This window comes from Chiloscyllium plagiosum, unplaced genomic scaffold (genome assembly GCF_037043375.1).
Source record: "Chiloscyllium plagiosum isolate Xiang-an unplaced genomic scaffold, Cpla_swu_hap1 HiC_scaffold_40, whole genome shotgun sequence".
In the NCBI taxonomy this organism is placed as follows: domain Eukaryota; kingdom Metazoa; phylum Chordata; class Chondrichthyes; order Orectolobiformes; family Hemiscylliidae; genus Chiloscyllium; species Chiloscyllium plagiosum.
The window spans coordinates 18,506,269-18,525,146 of NW_028270178.1; the positions used below are offsets into that span (position 1 = coordinate 18,506,269).

At 40.8% G+C, this 18,878-nt stretch overlaps 1 protein-coding gene across 1 annotated transcript; it reads left to right on the forward strand.

Moving 5' to 3' along the window:
• The first annotated feature begins 7,375 nt into the window (after positions 1 to 7,375).
• Positions 7,376 to 18,548, forward strand: LOC148138368 (putative G protein-coupled receptor 139). The gene is made up of 2 exons (XM_087981659.1): positions 7,376 to 7,445; positions 17,635 to 18,548. Exons 1-2 carry the CDS (start codon positions 7,376 to 7,378, stop codon positions 18,546 to 18,548), a joined length of 984 nt encoding a protein of 327 aa, XP_087837785.1.
• Positions 18,549 to 18,878: the final 330 nt, after the last annotated feature.

Below are 18,878 nucleotides of genomic sequence, written 5' to 3' on the forward strand. Positions count from 1 at the left end.
AACAATATTTGTTTTCACATTCCGTGGGGACCTCTGTCCATGTCTAAGGAACGTGACTTGGACATTTTCTAATGCAATTTATCTACGTTTCTCACTAAGCCCTCTTCTCGTCGGTGATTGAACAATTCTGATAGATGCTCCAACTGTTTCTTCCATGGGTGACAAGGATCACTCGGCTATCGATGTGCACTATACAATTGGGTAATCGCAAAATACCAATATAGGCTTAAGTTTAAATATGTCTCGTGAATGATCGATTATGCACGATTTTGAATTGGTACAGTCCACTCCGTGCGATGGAAGAGGAATTTTTTTTGTTAAAAGTATCTGTCAATGTCCTCAGACCAGTCGATTTTAGAATTATAAATTCGTCTGTCTCACTTTCTCAATACACTCTTCCAAACACGAATGAGGATGTAAATCATAATTTGGAACTGCACTGACTTGGTGATGGGGCACACATAATCGTGAAGTACCATATGGTTTTGGCACTTTTACTATCGGGTAAGCTCCAGTTATTGTGATCACATTGGCAATGGTGCCTTTGACATACATTCACTCTCTTTTTGAACGCGCACAAACTTTACAGGGTTAAGTCTGTAAGGATGTTGCGTAATTGTAAAGGCGTTCCTATACCGACATCAAGCATAATGAAATGAGTACTTCCCAGCGTATTTCCACGTCTCTGTATGTGACTGCAATCATTCTTTCTGATTATGTTGATTTTCCGCTGGAAGCTAATTTATTAATTTCTCTTATTTTATGAGAACTTCCTTATTGTTCAAGTGAATCTGAGGAATATTCCATTCAGAAACACCTGGAATTTGTTCCTCAATCTGTATTGGAAAGTATTCTCATTCTTGGTAGAAGATAATGGATTTGCATGGCATTATTCGTAAAGTAACCAAAAACTGGCCTTCATTGTTCATTAGGAGTGAGTGACATAGAGAGAGAGCGAGAGAGAGAGAGAGAGAGAGAGAGAGAGAGAGAGAGAGAGAGAGAGAAGAGAGAGAGAGAGAGAGAGAGAGGACAAGGTGCATCTGGGAAGTTAGATTTTTTTCATTTAAAACAGACATACCCTTTAGAGACAGGGGCCTTCATTTTCGGGAGGGGCGACGGAGCAAAGACCAAAGGGCTACTGGAAAGGTAATTTTTCCCAATGAAGGGGAATAACTTCGATCGTCAGTGGTCTTCATGTTTCCGGAGGAGCAAGAGCGAGAGGATCGGGGTAGATGGGAAAGTAAGTTTCTCTCTTAAAAGGGATTTATCTTGAACTTCAGCGGTCTTCATTTGCAGCAACGGTGAGAGCGAGGAGATGAGTGGGAGCGGTTGAATTGCGATCTGGGAAGGTGAGTGAACTGATACATTTGGGCTGTGTCGTAAGACGAGACAGTACACGTGTAGTAAAAAGTGAAGACTGCAGATGCTGGGGATCGGAGATAGAGTCATGGAGACATGGAGATATACAGCATGGAAACAGACTCTTCGGTGCGACCCGACCATGCTGTACAGATATTCCAACCCATTCTAGTCCCACCTGCAAGCACCCAGCTCATATCCCTCCAAAACCTTCCCATCTGCTTTCCCCGAAGCACCAATCCACTTCCATTTATCAATCAGAAACCGTGGCCCACCAGATTCATTCCTGATGAAGGGCTTCAACCTAAAACGTGAATTATTCAGCTCTTCGAATTTTGCCTGACCTGATGCCCTTTTGCAGCACTCTACTCTTGATTACACGTGTAGGATCTCCTACCCGCTCTCCTTCTCTAACCAAAACATGAACTCGGTGGTGTGTTAGTAAAGTAATGTTTTGTTGATTTTTTTTACACGTGTGATTTCTTTTCTTGACTAAATTAACTTACGATTAAAATGGAAGGATTTCTCAGACCCGTTTTATGCTCTTATGATTAATCTGGGAGCTCGGGGACAGAGCTGATGTCCCTAATTCTGTAATGGACAGAAAGTTTGTTCAGCTGCAGCTTTTGTTAAACTGCATGAAGTCTGTGGAGCTGTGGATGGGCTCACTTGGAAAAATACACAATGTTGAGGGGGTCATGGACAGCACGTTTATTAAATTGAACAGACTGCAAATTAGTATTGCTGAGGGGGAAAGGGACAGGAGACCGAAAGGGAGGGACAGAGCAGGACAGCATCACAGACGTCGCCTGTGGTCATCTCTAGCCTCAGCAGGTATACCGTTTTGTGTACTGTTGGGGAAGATGGGTCACCGGGGAAGGCAGCAGTAACTAGGTTCATGGCAAAGTGGTAAGCTCTGCTGTACAGAAGGACGGGAAACAGTTTGGAATGGCTAATGTCATAGGGAATTCAATCGAAAGCGGAGTAGGTAGGCGAGTCTGTTGTCAAAAACGAAACTCAGAAATGATGTGTTGCCTCCCAGGTGCACGGGTCAGGCTTGTCTCAAATTGTCCTTTGAATAGTCTGAAGGCTGAGGGGAGGGGATGCAGGTGGTGAACAGACAGTTGTTGTGGTGCATAAAAGGCACCAACGATAGAGGTAGAAAATAGGGTGAGGTCCGACAAGTAGAATGTAGACAGGAGGAGACAAGTTAAAAAGTAGAACCTCAAATTTAGTCATCTCAGGATTGCTACCAGTGCCACGTGCTAATTGGATAAGCAATGAAAGAAAAGGCAGGATGAACGCGTGCCTTGAGAGATGTTACAGGATGGAATGGTTCAGAGTTTTTGGACAATGGTACCGATTCTTGGGGAGGGGATGATATTAGAAAGTGAATGTTCTACACCTGGGCCACACTGGAAGCAAGGTCCTTGGCGTTGCTTTTGCTAACGCTGCTGGGGACGATTTACACTAATGTGGCAGGGTGGTGGGAACAAATTGAGGACTTTATTGGCCAGTAAAAAGGTAGTAACTAAAACCTGTAAGGACCGAGATAATCAAGTAAACTTGACTAAGTAGAATAGCAGGCAGGGAGGAGATGATAAATGTAAAGTGACTAGTGGTTTGAGGTGCATTTGTTTTAATGCAAGAAATGTAGTAGGTAATTCAGATGAAATCAAGGGTTTTGATTATTACTGGGCAGTATGCTGTTATTGTTATTTACTGAGACTTGGTTGAAAGAAGGGCATGATTGGCAACTATATATCCCAGTACATCGATGTTGCTTCTGGGATAGAAAAGGAGTTAAAAGGGGTTGTCGGCATGTATTATTGCTCAAAGAGGATAATTCAGCCTCTTTGGACGACTGGAGAAGTGAGGAAATATGGAAATATGTGCAGCGCTGGGAATAGGAAGAGTGCCGGAACAATGTTGGGGTGGAACGATAAGTTGATGAATAGCACGCATGCAATAGAGTTATAAACACGTGAACACATTATGCAAAGATGTAGGGGTTTTTAATTATCCCAACATTGATTGGGTTTTCACGTAATATTAGACCTCGAGATGAAGCAGTGTTTGTAATGAGCTTCCAGGAGGGAATTCCAGAGCAGTTTGCAAATAGTCCAACTCGTTAAGGGGCCATACTCGATCTGGTGTTGGGGAATGATCTCAGCCAGGTGTTTGAAGTTTCAGTCGAGAATTGTTTTGGGAATAGTGATTACAATTCCATAAGTTTTAGAATACTCATGGACATAGAGAAGAAAGTTCATATAGTAAGACTGCTAATTTGGGGGAAGGCAAACTATACCAAAATTAGGCAGGGAATGGGGAATGTGGATTGAGAGCAGCTATTTGAAGGGAAAACCACATTTGATATGCGGGAGGCTTACACACTGATGTTGATTCGAATGAAGGAGATCCATGTTCCTGTAAAAATGAGGGATAGAAATAACAAGATTAGGGAACCATGGATGAAAGGTGAAATTGTGAGGCGACTTAAGAGGAAAAGGAAAACATGCATAAAGCTTAGATGACTAAAGACAGGCGAAGCTATGGATGAATGTTAGGAATGTAGAGATAATCTGAAAAGAGGAATTAAGAAGGCTAGCAGGGATCATGCGATATATTTAGGAAACAGGGTTATGGAAAATTCCAAAGACTTTTATTTATATTTACGTTGCAAGAGGTTAGCTAGGGAAAGGGTTGGTCCTCTCAAAAACATAGGAGGAAAGTTATACGTGGATTCAGAGAAAATGGGTGAGATCCTTACTGAGTACGTTGCATCATTATACACTGACAAGAGGGAGATGTTGGATGCTGAGATTAGAGATAGATGTTTGATTAGTTTAGGTCAAGTTGGGATCAGGAGAGAGGAAGTGTTGGGTATTCTATATGATATTAAGTTGGGCAAGTACCTTGATCAAGATGGGATCACTTCCAGAATACTGAGTGCAAAAAGAGATGGACTAGTTGTGGCCTTAACAGATATCTTTGTAGCATCATTGATAAAGAGTGAGGTTCTGGTGAATTGCTGATGCAGTGCCTTGCTGAAAAAGGGGAGCAGAGATAATCTAGGAAATTAAACACCAGTTAGTCTGACGTCGGTGGTAGGAAAGGTGCTTGGAGAAGATACTGATGGATAGGATCTACTCCCATTTGAAAGAAGATGCGCTTATCAGTAATAAGCAACGTGCAGGGGAGGTCATGTCTTCCCAACTTAATAGCATTCTTTGACGAAGTGACGAAGTTGATTGATAATGGAAGGACTATAAATGCCATGTAAATAGATTTCAATATGGAATTTGTTAAGGTTCCCCACGGTAGTGTTACAACAAGAGGTATACTCTCCTGCTTCATTTAAAACCAGCAACCCAGAAAAAGATATATACCGTGCAGTAACCTGTAAAAAATCGAATGACCAAGAAAAATGTAAAGTAAAACTTAACAACTTTATTTCTTACAATATAAATGAGAATTAATAACTAATCATCATTTATAAATTATTTCTCTACTCTACATTTTATCTTTTCTTCTATTATACTATTCCGATAAACGTCCCAATTAACATTTACAAAACAACATTTCTTATCTCAAAACAGGCTTATCAAAATATGTTCTTGTTTTTGGATCTTCCCGTGTCTTCTTTTCTATTTGTTAGGAATTTCTGCGTCAGAGGTTACTGATCGAATAGGTACTTTTAAGAGAGAGGTCTTTTCAAGCAATCTGCTGCATGTTAGGCTTTGCAGTTCTCCTCTCAACTGTTCAATTTTGCACCGGTCTTACACCCCAGTCAGATGATCTAGTTTGAAGGTGACACTACGATTGATGAAGTAGCAGGTAGTGAAGAGGACTGTCAATGTATACAGGAGAATTAGATTAGATTAAATTGCTTACAGTGTGGAAACTGGCCTTCAGCCTAACAAGTCCACATCAACACGCTGAAGCGCAACCCACCCAGACCCATTCCCCTACATTTACCCCTTCACCTAAAACTGCAGGCAATTTAGCCTAACCGGCATATTTTTGGATTGTGGGAGGAAACCCACACTGACACGGGGAGAATGCATAAACTCGACACAGAGATTCGCCTGCAGTGGGAATTGAACCCGGGTCTCTGGCATTATCAAGCAGCAGTGCTAACCACTGTGCCACCGTGCCACCTAATAAAGACAGCTTGGAGAGTTGGGCAGTGAAATGACGGATGGAGATCAATCCGAGCAAATATGGTGTGATACACATTGGAAGATTCAAATTAAAGAGCAAACTGCACAGTAAATGGAAAAGCTATGGGGAAAATTGATGTCCAGTGGGTCCTGAGTGTTCAGGTACATTTTTCCCTGAAGATGGCAACGCAGGTCAATGAGCAGTCAAGAAGGCATACATCATGCTTTCCTTCATCGGATGGGATATTGATTACGAGAGTGGACAGTTGGAAAAGATTTTTGTTCCACCACATTTGGAACACTGTGTACAGTTCTGGTCGCCACATTACCGAAAGGATGCAGCATGCTTTGTAGAGATTGCAAAGGAGGTTCACTAGAATGTTGACTGGTATGGAGAGCACTGGCCATGAATTGAGGTTGAGTGGATTCGTATTGTTTTCATTACAAACATGAAGTTTGAGGGGGGACCTGGTTGAGGACTACAGTACCTACAAAAACACAGAAGCTTTTTTTCTTTCCCAGAGGAGATGACTGAATTTCTCGGGGTCACGAGTTCAAATTGAAAGGGGAAACGATTATCAGAGATATGAGTGGAAAGATCAATATGCAGAGGGTGATGGGTGCCTGGAATGCATTGCAAACGGCTGTGGTAGAGTCGGGCACATCATTTAAGATGCATCGAGACAGAATACATGAATGCACATGGAGCAAAGGTATGCAGAACCTTAGAGAATAGGCGACAGCTGGAGATAGAGGATGTGGATTGGCGCCGGCTTGAAAGGCCTGATCCTGTGGTGTAACTTACTTTGTTTTTTGTTTTTTTTGTTCCAAAAGTACCTTCAATAATTTTAGTGTAAGATTTGACAATTGGTACGACTGTATTTTTGTAGGTAGTCTGGATCCAGTGAATTATTTAAGCAGCTAGCTCGACAATCTTGTTACCCATGATACTGAATAATGTAATGATGTCGGGAAATATATAGACATAAATATGGCAAAATGCCACACAATCAATAAAGTCCCTGTTAAAGGTTGCTCAAATGTGGAAATGCAAATTAAGGGCACTGGTAATGGCAGTAACCTTTTTTTCCCCATTATCTTACATGTACATGCTTGTCATTTTCAAACACACCCTTGTGCAGGACATCCAATTCTCTTTTGTATTTTGGCTTGAGCTTTCCTTACATGCAAATGTGGAGGTCTGACTTTTGTCCTGAGTTGGCCAAGGGAAGAATTCAGACGATCCCCCTTTAAAATCCAACAGGTTTACATGAAATGACAAGTTTTCGTAGAGCTACGCCATCATCAGGTGAAGTGTGACATAAGCACTCAGGGAAAGAATTTCCAAGTAGAGAGATGAAAAGATCATGCAAATGGTATGAATGGAGGGTCGATAGGCAATATAATTGGTCTCTTCAGCTGATCAAGAATGTCGACCACTGCAAATAAAGTCTCCACAGCTGAATAAAACAAGTGAAAAGATTTTTGGAAGATTGGAAGACATGCCATATTCACCAGAACTGGAAGAAAGCAAGACAACAACTGACAACAATGACATATTCCTGTTTCTCTGGCAGTGTGCCAACTATATCCAATCTGTGATCTTACTCAGTTTGTTTATTTTAGTCAAAGATACATCTGTTGCACAGCTGTGTCATCTCATCATGGAAAAGGCAGATGAAATAGAGCAGTAAAAATCACTGCAGTGAGCGTAACTCTGAAAAACGTTGCAACCTGTTTGTTTTGTCCTTAACCATGGAAAGACTGTCCGATAAATATGGAACATTCACTGCACTCAGATGCATTGCAACTAAAGCTATCAATCTGGATACATTTCCGATATTCTTCTGAGAATGGCGCAGCCAATAATTGTACTTATAAAGCTAATTTACTACCCGGTTCTCGCAGCAGTTGGCATTCCTGGTAAGTCAATAACATTCTGTTGTTTCATGCAATCATTAAGAATTATCGAGTAAAAGAGATGTACAGCATGTGCTGATCCATCAGTACATCGCTCCATGCCGACCAGATACCCTAAATTAATCTAGTCCCTTTTTTTAGCATTTGGACCGAATCCGTCCAAACCCTTTGTATTCATATGCCCATCAGTAACCTTTTAAGTACTAAAATTCTGCCAGCCTCCAAAAGTTCCTCTGGCAGTTCATTCCTCCATACACGCACCAGCTCTATGTGAAAATGTTACTGTAAAATCTTTCCACTCTCACCTTTAGCCTATGCCCTGGAGATAAAGACTCTCCAGGCCGAGGGAAAAAGCCTTGGCTATTCACCCGATCCGCAACCCTCATTTTTTTTTTGTTCAGCTTCTCAATTTATTCTTCCAGCCTCCAACGCTACAGGGAAAATAACCCCAGGTTATTCAGCCTCTCCTTATGCCTCAAAACCTCCTACCATGTCAACATCCTTAGAAATCTTTTCTGAACCCGTTCGAATTTCACAAACTCTTTCATCGAACCAACAGGCCTTAATAGAACGCAGTATTCCAACCTGAGCTAACAAATCCTTTGCACAGGGGCAGTATGACCTCCCCACTCATATACTCATGCACTGACCAATCAAACGAAGCATGCCAACTGCCTTCTTCGCTGTTCTGTCTGCCTTAATTCCACTTTGTGCAAGCAATAGAAACTGCACTCCGCTGTTTCCTTGCTCAGCAGCACGTCCCAGGACCTTACCATTAAACAGGCAAGTCCTGCCTTGATATCCCTTTCAAAATGCACAACTGCACGTTTATCTAAATTGAACTCAATCTTGTGATGATTCTGGTCCTTTAAGAAGGTTATGTTGTTCTTGGCTTTTTTTTTTTGCAGAGAGGCCGCAAAAGACACAGACTCTGAAATGTCTAAGTTGAATAGTTTTAGGGCCAATTTGATTGTAGCTAAGCGACACTGCCAAGTGCCTAAGGCTTTCAAGTTTGAAAACAAAACACTTGTACAATAAACGGGAAGTGACGAGTTCATCCAGATCAGCTGTTCACTAGTTTGATGTAATTTTATTTTTTCACAGTCTGTCTATTCATTGAAAGCAGTCAAGCAGGAGTTGTGAAGTTGCTCGAACCAAAAATCAAGTCGATGCTGGCACTCCCTCTCTGACATCTCTTCTGTCAGACTTGATGGTTGATTTAACCTTTTGAGCTAACTGCTACTTATGTGAATTATTGCAATAATTTGGAATAGGGCCATTACATTGCGATAATCTGTTGGATTTGGCTGTTCTGTTTTGTCTAAAACGAAATGGTTTGACGAGTGGCATCGCTTATGGAATATCCAATTTACACCTGCTTCGAATAAATAGCGAAGTTAGGATCGGGAATACTTTTTGAAATCTTTTGATGTGTCTGACCTGATCCATAACACATTAGGGCTTCTTGTGGGATTTGTTCTATTGTTCCAAATTGTGATTGGGTGGTTGGATGTGAATACAGTGAGTTGTAGCTGTTAGTCTCTTTTCTTCTGGTGTGGAGTTCGGTTGGTTTAAACAGTGCTTGTGATGGTAAATGCACTTTCAGCCACCGAGAGTTATCTCGGTGTGGAAGAAGTGTTTTTTTTTGTATTTTACAAAAAATATTTTAGGCCAAGCGCAGGAATTAGCAGACAAGCTTAAGATAGAGCTGCTTCCTTTCGAGAGGAAAGGACATATAATTACAGTAATGGCTCAGCATTTAAATTTTGCTGGAAATGCCATCAGAATCTTTTGAGATGGTAGAAATTCAATTGAATAAGAAACAGCTTGGGATAAAGTCAAAAGTTAAGGAATTACAATTAAAAGCAGAGGAAAGAGCGAAAAAAACATGAATCATTTAAGCAAAATAAGATGAAAATAGAGCTAATGAGAGAGACAAGAGTGAAATGCAAGGAGAGAAGATAGAGAAAATGAGAGAGAGGAAAGGAAGAAAGAGAGAGAGTTTAAACCTCAGAAACTGACACGTGGACAGTAGTTCAAAAATTCACTTTCTGAGGTACTGACCTCATGTTGAAGAGCAGAGATTTAAAATGTCAAAATTGGCATTGGAAACGGCAAATGGTTATGAGTTGGTCCATAAGTCAAAGTTTGACTTCCAAAATCAGTTTCAATGTGTGAACATTACAAGTTTAGGAAAAGAGAAATTCTGGCGTAGAAAGGGAAAGATAGATCTCAGTGCTGATCAAAACAGAAACTTACAATAGGTGATCAAGGAAACTCTTGAAAGGGAAAGAAAGTTTAAAAAGCTTTGGTGTCTTAATTGCACAAAGTATTCCAAATAAAGTCATAGTGCTGGTGGTTTAGGGAAAACACTGAGCAGCCAGATGCCAAATAACAGGAAAAGCCAGTGAACTTTGATGGAATGGTAATGGAAATCTACACCACAATGTATAACCTTCTCGGGGGTTGGATAAGGTGAAACTGCCTACACTTCTTCAATCATATACCTGCTAAGGGAAAATATTCTCAACTAGGCCAGGAGCAGCAGGCAAATAAGTTACAATATTCAGAGATACGGGCTTCTCTTAATCTGTGATGTTGAAAGAAGAGGAGATTGGTAGCTCTGAAAGAGTATTCCCATAAAATATACCGGTAGCGCGAATTCACTGAGAGGTAAGGAGCGCTAAGTTACATAATGTGAGGTTAAGGCATCCGGTGAAGAGCGGGGAAGTCGTAGTAACTTTACTGTACAAACTCTCAGCTGAGGAATAGAGTTTCTTCTTGCCATTGATATTGTTGGCTCGCAGGTTGGAGTGCTGCCTACTGTGCCTGAAAACTCAGGCAACTGTATTATTTCAAGACACATATGCTGGGAATATTTTTTCTGACGGTATGGTAACGAGGTCACAATGCCACCAATTGACACAGGAAAGACCATAGTGGAGAGATTGAGAAAGTTAAAGTGTAATTGGCAGAACTCTGTTTGATCAGATGGTGAAGACAAACCGGGGTAGATCCATGACAAAGTGAACATATTTAGCTCACATAAACTAAGTGAGTTACAGCAGAGACATGAAAGTTTAAAACAGTTGGATCAAAAGGCATACACAGAATATGAACGTGAAAGTGACACTGAATGTCATCACCATAAAATGAACTCTTAATGATGAAATTGAGTTAATCACACATTCAGCAAATGAGAAATGGGCAGAAGTTCATCACATCGTATTGCAAGTGGGTTATAGAAAGGAAGTGTTGTGACTGTCGCATGAGCCACCACTTAGGGTGTCATTTAGGACTGAGAAAAACTCAAGCAAAAATGCAGAAATATTTTTCCTGGGCTGGTCTGCACAGCAATGCAGTTGAATTTTGTCAGACATGTCACATTTGTCAGGAAAACCAAGACAGTAATAAAATCATTGGGCTTAATACGTGTTCCTGCATTTGTGGAACCTTTTACAAGAGTGTTAATTGATTGCATCGGACTCCTACCTAAAAACAAGTGGGAATCAGTGTTTGTTAATCATGATGGATGTGTCCACGAGATGTCCAGAGATCAGTCCACTGCTCAATATTACAGCTAAAAGGATTGTAAAGGAGCTCCTTAACTGTTTCACGAGCTACGGACTACCTACAGAGATACAATCAGATTAAGGGTAAAACTTCACATCAAAATTATTCATGGAAGTGATAGACAGCTGAGTAATAGTTCAAATTGACTCTCTTCCATCTAGAGTTGCAGGGAGCGCTAGAAATGTGGCATCACACATTATAAACCACGTTGAGAGTTTATAGTCAAGACTATTCAGATGACCCCGAGATATGAGAAGTTCGTTTGTAATTTCTTTGTGGTCAGAGATGCATCAAATGAATCGAACAACTTCAATTCATTTCAGTTAGGTTTTGGGCATGAAGTGAGAGGACGGCTAAAATTGGCTAAAGAGAAATTGAATAGTCAGAATTCAGAGACCAAATATTTAGACTATACGTCAAATTTTCGGGAGTGATTTAATAAAGAGGAGGAGTTGATTAAATATCATTTGTACGTGTCACAGCATACAATGAAATGGGAAGCTGACAAGATAGCAAAAACTCGCAAACTAGCGATCAGGGAGAAGGTGCTTTCGTTACTTCCAGTGATAAGTGAGTGCATAAAACCAAGGGTTAATGTACCTTAACAAGTCGAAAGGAAATGGAGTGTGGTGAGCTATTTCATAAGGACTCCAGACAGAAAGAAATCTTAAATAGTGCACCATGTGAATATGATCAAAAGTTGTTTTGACGGGGAAGGAAAGTCAAGACGATTGTGTTACTGCTTACAAGAGGGAGGGCAGTCTCCATTTCAGAGGATTCTGATTTGGACATTGAATTCATAATCAAAGACGATATAATCGAAGTGGGTTACAGTGGCAGGAGCTCGCCCATAGTGAAGGTGCCAAACCAAACGGCATCCAACAGTTATATGTGGCCTCCCGCAAAGTCAGTGAAGTTGCAAGGACTGATGCATATCTCGTTCCGAGTTTGGAAGACTGTGTTGAAACATATGGACAAGCAACTTATATTTCTGACTTGGACTTGCTCAGAGGATACTGGCAGGTAACTATGACAGAAGGATTGAAGATAATTTCAGCCCCCATAATGCCGAATGTATTGTATTAATTTAAAGCTATGCCATTGGGCATGATAAGTACACATTTCGGAGACGACCCAATAAGGTCATTTCTGGATTACCTGAACATTTGTGTTATGCATCAGACTTATTTGATCAATTTTTGAAGTCGGGCTTACTGATAAAACTGGCTCAAATTTCATTTGCCAAAGCCCAAGTTATCTTCCTGGGCCATGTTAAAATACATGGACAAATGGCGAGGTAAAAACATTGACTGCAGATGCTGGAAACCAGATTCTGGATCAATGGTGCTGCAAGAGCACAGCAGTTCAGGCAGCATCCGAGGTGCAGCAGCAAAATCGACGTTTCTGGCAAAAGCCTTTCATCAGGACAAATGGCTCCAATGTATGCAAAAACAACGGTAATTAGGGTGTACCCCATACCATCAACAAAACGAGCAAGACTATGTTTCGTGGGTTTGAGTCGATTTTATCAAAACTTTGGACCAAATTTAGTAGTGTCCACTCACTCAATTGCTAAAGAAAGGATGAGGTTTTAGTGAACAGCAAACTGTCAGAAGTTATTAGACAGTCTGAAAGTTGTGTTATTTCTGAACCCAGTATGAACCACAACTAATTACACAAAACCATTCAGGGTGGCTGTCGATATGTGTGTCGGTATTGTGCTCCTGAAGGAAGACGAAGAGTAAATATAAGTGCCTATCAAGTATTGAACATTCATGAGCCGAAATAATCAACAGTCGAGAACAAGACTTTGAGCTTGCTGTTCCGATTACAACATTTCATTGTCTGTGTTTCCAATAACATATGTGAGAGAGTCCTCTCCACCGATTAAAAGCCATTGAAGTTTGTGGAGAAATTTAAGGGAAAAAAGTGCTTGACAGTTTCGATTAAGCTTCTTGTTTCAGACATTCAAATTGAAAATTGTGCACGGGACAGGATGAGAAACAAATTGATTGCTGATGCATTGTCAAGACTTGAAGGATTATGGAGGCCTTCGATTACAGGAGTAAAATAGACTGAAAATAAATTTCGTTGTAAGTGTTTGCATGTTTATTGCTAATGTTTAGGAAGTGACAGTTGTAGTGTGTTTACCATTTAGGATGAATTGGTTTCAAAATGAAACAATCTTTGAATATTGATGATTCATGTTTTTTAAGGGCGGGGGATCCCTGATACATAAATTATTTGGATGCGAGTGTAAGAGGTACAGTTAGTAAGTTTGCGGATGACACCAAAATTGGAGGTGTAATGGACAGCGAAGAGGGTTACCTCAGATTACAACAGGATCTGGATCAGATGGGCCAATGGGCTGAGAAGTGGCAGATGGAGTTTAATTCAGATAAATGCGAGGTGCTGCATTTTGGGAAAGCAAATCTTAGCAGGACTTATACAGTTAATGGTAAGGTCATAGGGAGTGATGCTGAACAATGAGACGTTGGAGTGCAGGTTCAAAGCGCCTTGAAAGTGGAATCACATGGATAGTGAAGAAGGCGTTTGGTATGCTTTCCTTTATTGGTCAGAGTATTGAGTACAGGTGTTGGGAGGTCATGTTGCGGCTGTACAGGATATTGGTTAGGCCACTGTTGGAATATTGCGTGCAATTCTGGTCTCCTTCCTATCGGAAAGATGTTGTGAAACATGAAAGGGTTCAGAAAATATTTACAAGGATGTTTCCAGGGTTGGAGGATTTGAGCTACAGGGAGAGGCTAAACAGGCTGGGGCTGTTTCCCCTGGAGCGTCGGAGGCTGAGGGGTGACCTTATAGAGCTTTACAAAATTATGTGAGGCATTGATAGGATAAATAGGCAAAGTCTTTTCCCTGGGGTTGGGGAGTCCCGAACTAGAGGGCATAGGTTTAGGGCGAGAGGGGACAATTATTTCACGCAGAGGGTGATACGGGAATGGAATGAATGCCAGAGGAAGTGGTGGATGCTGACACAATTGCAAAACTGAAGAGGTATTTGAGTGGGTATATGAATAGGAAGGGTTTGGAGGGATATGGGTGGGGTGTTGGCAGGTGGGACTAGATTGTTTTGGGTTATCTGGTCAGCATAGATGGGTTGGACCGAAGGGTCTGTTTCCATGCTGTACATCTCTATGACTCCAGGAGGATTCTATTATTTGGACAAGATTATGTTGTTCTTTTTTTCGGAGATCGTAAAAACACTCACTCCGAAAAGTCGAAGTTGAAGGGAAGGGTTTTAAGGGTCAATTTTATTATAGAAAACACATGCTGCCACAGGTAGATGGCTTTCGAGTTTGGAACTTGGACAATGGAAGGGAACTAGCCACTTCTCCCAGTTCAGCTTTTCTATGGTTTGATTTGATTTCTTTTGACAGTCTGACTATTCACTGAATGCACTCGGACAGTTTTGAACCTCTGTGCAAAAGAAACATATATGGCTGGTTCTCTCTCTTTCTCTCTCTCTCTAAAGATATGCTAGAGTCTTGGCTATTTTAGTGATTTGTTCACCAAGGTCTGACCCAGTCCATAACAATCTGCCACTCCTCGACCCACTGCCCCACCTGATCAAGCTTCCATTGAGGTTCTTTGAGGTAACCTTAATTGGAGTCCACTCTACCACCAATATTGGTATCATCTGCAAACTTACTAAGCAAACAACCTATGTTCACATCCAAATCATTCAGAAAAATGACAAAAAGAAGCGTACTCTGCATTATGTAACTCACTGCTGGTCAATGGCCTGCAGTCTGAAAAGCAACTTTACATCATCTCTCTCTCTCTCTCTCTCGCTCTCGCTCTCGCTCTGCTGCGTTCGAACCAGATCTGTATCCAGATCGGAAAATCTCACCATATTCGATGTGATGTAACCATGTTAACTGAGCTATCTTACAGAACCTTGTTGACTGCCTTACCAAAGTCCAGATAAGTCATATTTACTACTCTGCTTTCATCAATCCTCTTTGATAAATCTAGTGAGATGTGATTTCCCACGAACAAAGTCATTTTGACTCTATTTAATCCATCCTTGACATTCTAAATACATTTATGTCATGTCCGTCATAATATCTTCCAAGAACTTACCCACCTTTGAATTGTTACAGAACATAAAATGATTGCGAACAACCTACTAATGCTTGTGTGATCGCTTCAGGCAATGCACTCAGAAAAGACATATACCTTCCTTATTCAAATAGAAAATACTGGCGAGAGGAGGCATTCAGTCCTTCTCACCTGCTCTGCCCTTCAACAGGATCGTGGCTGATCATCGAACTCATTGTGTCGCTCCCATTTTCTCTCGAGATTTTTTCATGCCTTCATAAATCGAACTACACTTATCTCCCCATTGAAAACGCTGAATGTATTTTCCTCAATAGTTTTCTGGGCAAATAGCTCCACAGTCCCGTCGTCTCTGTGTGAAGAAATTGCTCCTCAATCCAGTTCCCAAATGCTAATTCTATATCCTTTGACAGTGACCCTTAGTTCTGGATTTTCCAGTCATGATGTATGTCCTTCCCATGTTTCCCTTGTCTCGTCCTGTTATAATTTTATCCGCTTCTGTGAAACACTTCTCTCATTCTTCTGAACTCCAGCCAACGATGGAAATACTTCAGTATCAGCTTTATGCAGTTTATGGTTCTGTCAATCCCTCAGACAGAGGTGTGGCCTCTATATATTTTCCTTCATTGCTGGATTTGTGACATACTTCATTTCTCTATGTCTCTGAATATAATTGATTCACAGAATGACAGAATCACAGAACTGTTAGATTACAAAAGGAAGTAATGCTGCTCACCGTGTGTTCGCCAGACCTCTAAGTGAGCAATGCAGCTCGTGCCATTCTCAAGCTTTCTCCTGATAACTTTGCACATTGCTCCATTTTGTACGACACCCCAACTCCTTTACCAGTATCCTGACTTAAACTGCCTCCACTGCCCTCTCTGGCATGCATTCCAGACATTCATCACTCACTATGTCAAAATGTTTTCTCACATGTCACCTTCGCACCTTTTAAGAGTCACTTCAAATCTACGCAGCCTCAATCCCGATTATCCTCACGACTCTGTGCATACACCTCATGATTTTGGCCGTCTGCGTCCAATGTCGACTAAAGTTCCTCTTGTCAATGGATTTAATCTCCTACTTCTCAATATCCTACCTAAAACTGAAGTTCTGCACTCGAAATACTATTCTCTGAGTCTATACGGCAATTCCTCTTCAGTGTAGATGTCTCTGACTGAAATCTGATGAGGATTTATGTGGACTCAAGACGTCAGCTTGTTCTCTGTGCACGAATGCTGTCTTAGTCGTTATGATTTCAACCTTTTTTTTTGTTTTTATGATCTTGGTGACTTTATGCATTTATGCAGGATTCTAGTCTGCAGCAACAGCAGGTAATAAGGAAACTACTTTTTAAGACGTATTCTGTAGAGGCTACAACTCCAGGAGGGCTGTAATACAAATACCTCTTGGGGAAGCTGTTCATTTGGAAAGGCGAGGTGAGAAATTGATCTGTTTTTGCACTTTGTTTGTGGCTGCAAGTTACAGATTGTGTTTTGATGTGTAATTGTCGTCTCATCAGGACCTTTTGAATACTGAGAGAATAGCACCACGGTTATCATGAATTGCAATGGGAATCATTGAAGGCCACTATAGACTACCTGCTTGCATTCGTGGCATCAGAAACCAACTAAGGTGCATTGCCATGTGCCTGTAATGTTATAGACAAAAGCGAGAACTGCAGATGCTGGAGACTGGAGTCGAGCGTGTGGCGTTGGAAAAGCACAGCAGGTCAGACAGCATCCGAGGAGCAGGAGAATCGACGTTTTGGGCATAAACTCTCAATCAAGCCATTCCTGATGAAGGGCTTATGCACAAAACATCGATTCTCCTGCTCCTCTGGTGCAGTCTTACCTGCTGTGCTTTTACAGCTCCACACTCTCGCCTATGATGTTGTGGATTGTGGAAATAGTTTAAGATGCCAGTCAGACATATCTCATTTAATTTTATTTTCCTTTTCAATTATCCATTAAATGCGCACATGTCTCTCTTTATTTGAGAGTTTGGACATGAATTAAAGACAATTCAATTTGAATTTCAGAAGCATTTGTTCTGATCTTGTTCTGCTAATGTTACTGCGTTGTACAGAATTCGTCAAGTATTTCGCTTGGGGCACAGGTATCTGGTTTCAGTCAATTCCAAAGTCTGGTCCTGGTTATTGAAAAAGTTTAATAAGTAATGATTTGGATCAAAATGGGCGCTCATAGGAATGGTTTGATTTTACTATGTTGCCAATGCAAGTATCGGGAGGCAGATTTGATTCGGATCTAAGCCCTGTAAACTATATTTAGAGTATCCTTAGAAAGCATTTCACGAGAGAATTCTGCAAACAAATCAAAGTTTCAGTCCCTCTAAGTTGAGTATTCAGTTCTTTGTTGTACTACAATTAAAGTTCCCAAACATCATGTTGATCAAATTGAAATGCCGCAATGCACAAGGTTGCATTGTAATGCTTTTCTGTATTTTCTCACAAACTTGTAGACGTTTGTTCTGTTAGTGTGCACATTTTACAATTTTTCTTTTTTCATTTGACGTGCAGCGAACCTGGTGACATTGATTGTTCTCTCGAGGGGAAACTGCGGCCTTTCTAATTGTACCTCAGCCTACATGATAGCCATGACAACAGCAGCTCTTCTGATCATGATCTTCAACGTAACAGGACATCAAATTTTAAGTTCTCTCTTTACAAATTCCTTCTTTTCCTACACAGTTGTTTGTAAGTTTATTATCTACATAAGCTCAAGCAATCTATACCTAGCAGTGTGGTTCACAGTCTTTTTCACATTTGATCGATATGTAGCTATATGTTGTGAGAGGTTGAAAACAAAGTATTGCAGATTGAGTACAGCGGCTGCAGTTATAATGGGCACTACTGCCTTGGTATGGCTTGCAAACATACCATTTTGGTTTGTATTTGAACCTGAGCAAGTCATTGGTCATTTACAATTGGGTTGTCGCACCAAGCTGAGCTTCTTCATTTCTCCAACAGGTGCGGCATTTTCCTGGTTACAGACTATTTTAGTTGTTTGCATTCCATTTTCTTTCATACTGTTGTGCAATTCCTTGATTGTCCGACGTATTTTCGTTGCCAACAGAGTTCGCAGAGCGATGCGGAGTCGCAATAATGAGAGTCAAAGAGACACAGAGATGGAGAATAGATGGAAATCCATCATTTTACTATTCAGCATATCGTGGAGTTTTATTCTTCTGTGGCTGACAGCAGCTGTGAGCTTTTTATCTTCAAAGATAACAAACACTGCATTTTATCGAGGTGATCATGCAGCTTCTGCCTATATTGCTGCTGAAACTGGTTACATGCTCATGCATTTGAATTCTTGTACAAATGTGTGTATTTATGTAGCCACACAAAGTAAATTCAGGCAAGAAATGAAGAAATTGCTGACATCTCCTTCGTCATGTGTTCTGATGTCAGCTAATCGAAACGAAAAGTAAAAAATAAACGTTATGTTGTTACATTTTTGTTTACATTTCTGAAAACGTTCTGATGTGAAGAACTAAATCTCTTGTATTTAGTTTTCTTTTCAATTGTCATCTGATGAATCAATAAAAAAGATGACTTTTATTATTTGATTGCTACTTTTCATGAACGATGCCATGAGACTTTTCTGGAAAGCAAAAATGTGGAATACTTTTCTGCTTCTGCTCAGTATACTAATCATTTAGATGTGCAGGTGGAAGATTCTACTGTCATAATCTCAGACCCTCTGATACTCAGATGGGGTCAGATTGCACTTTCTGAGATCTCCCTGATATACTGCATGC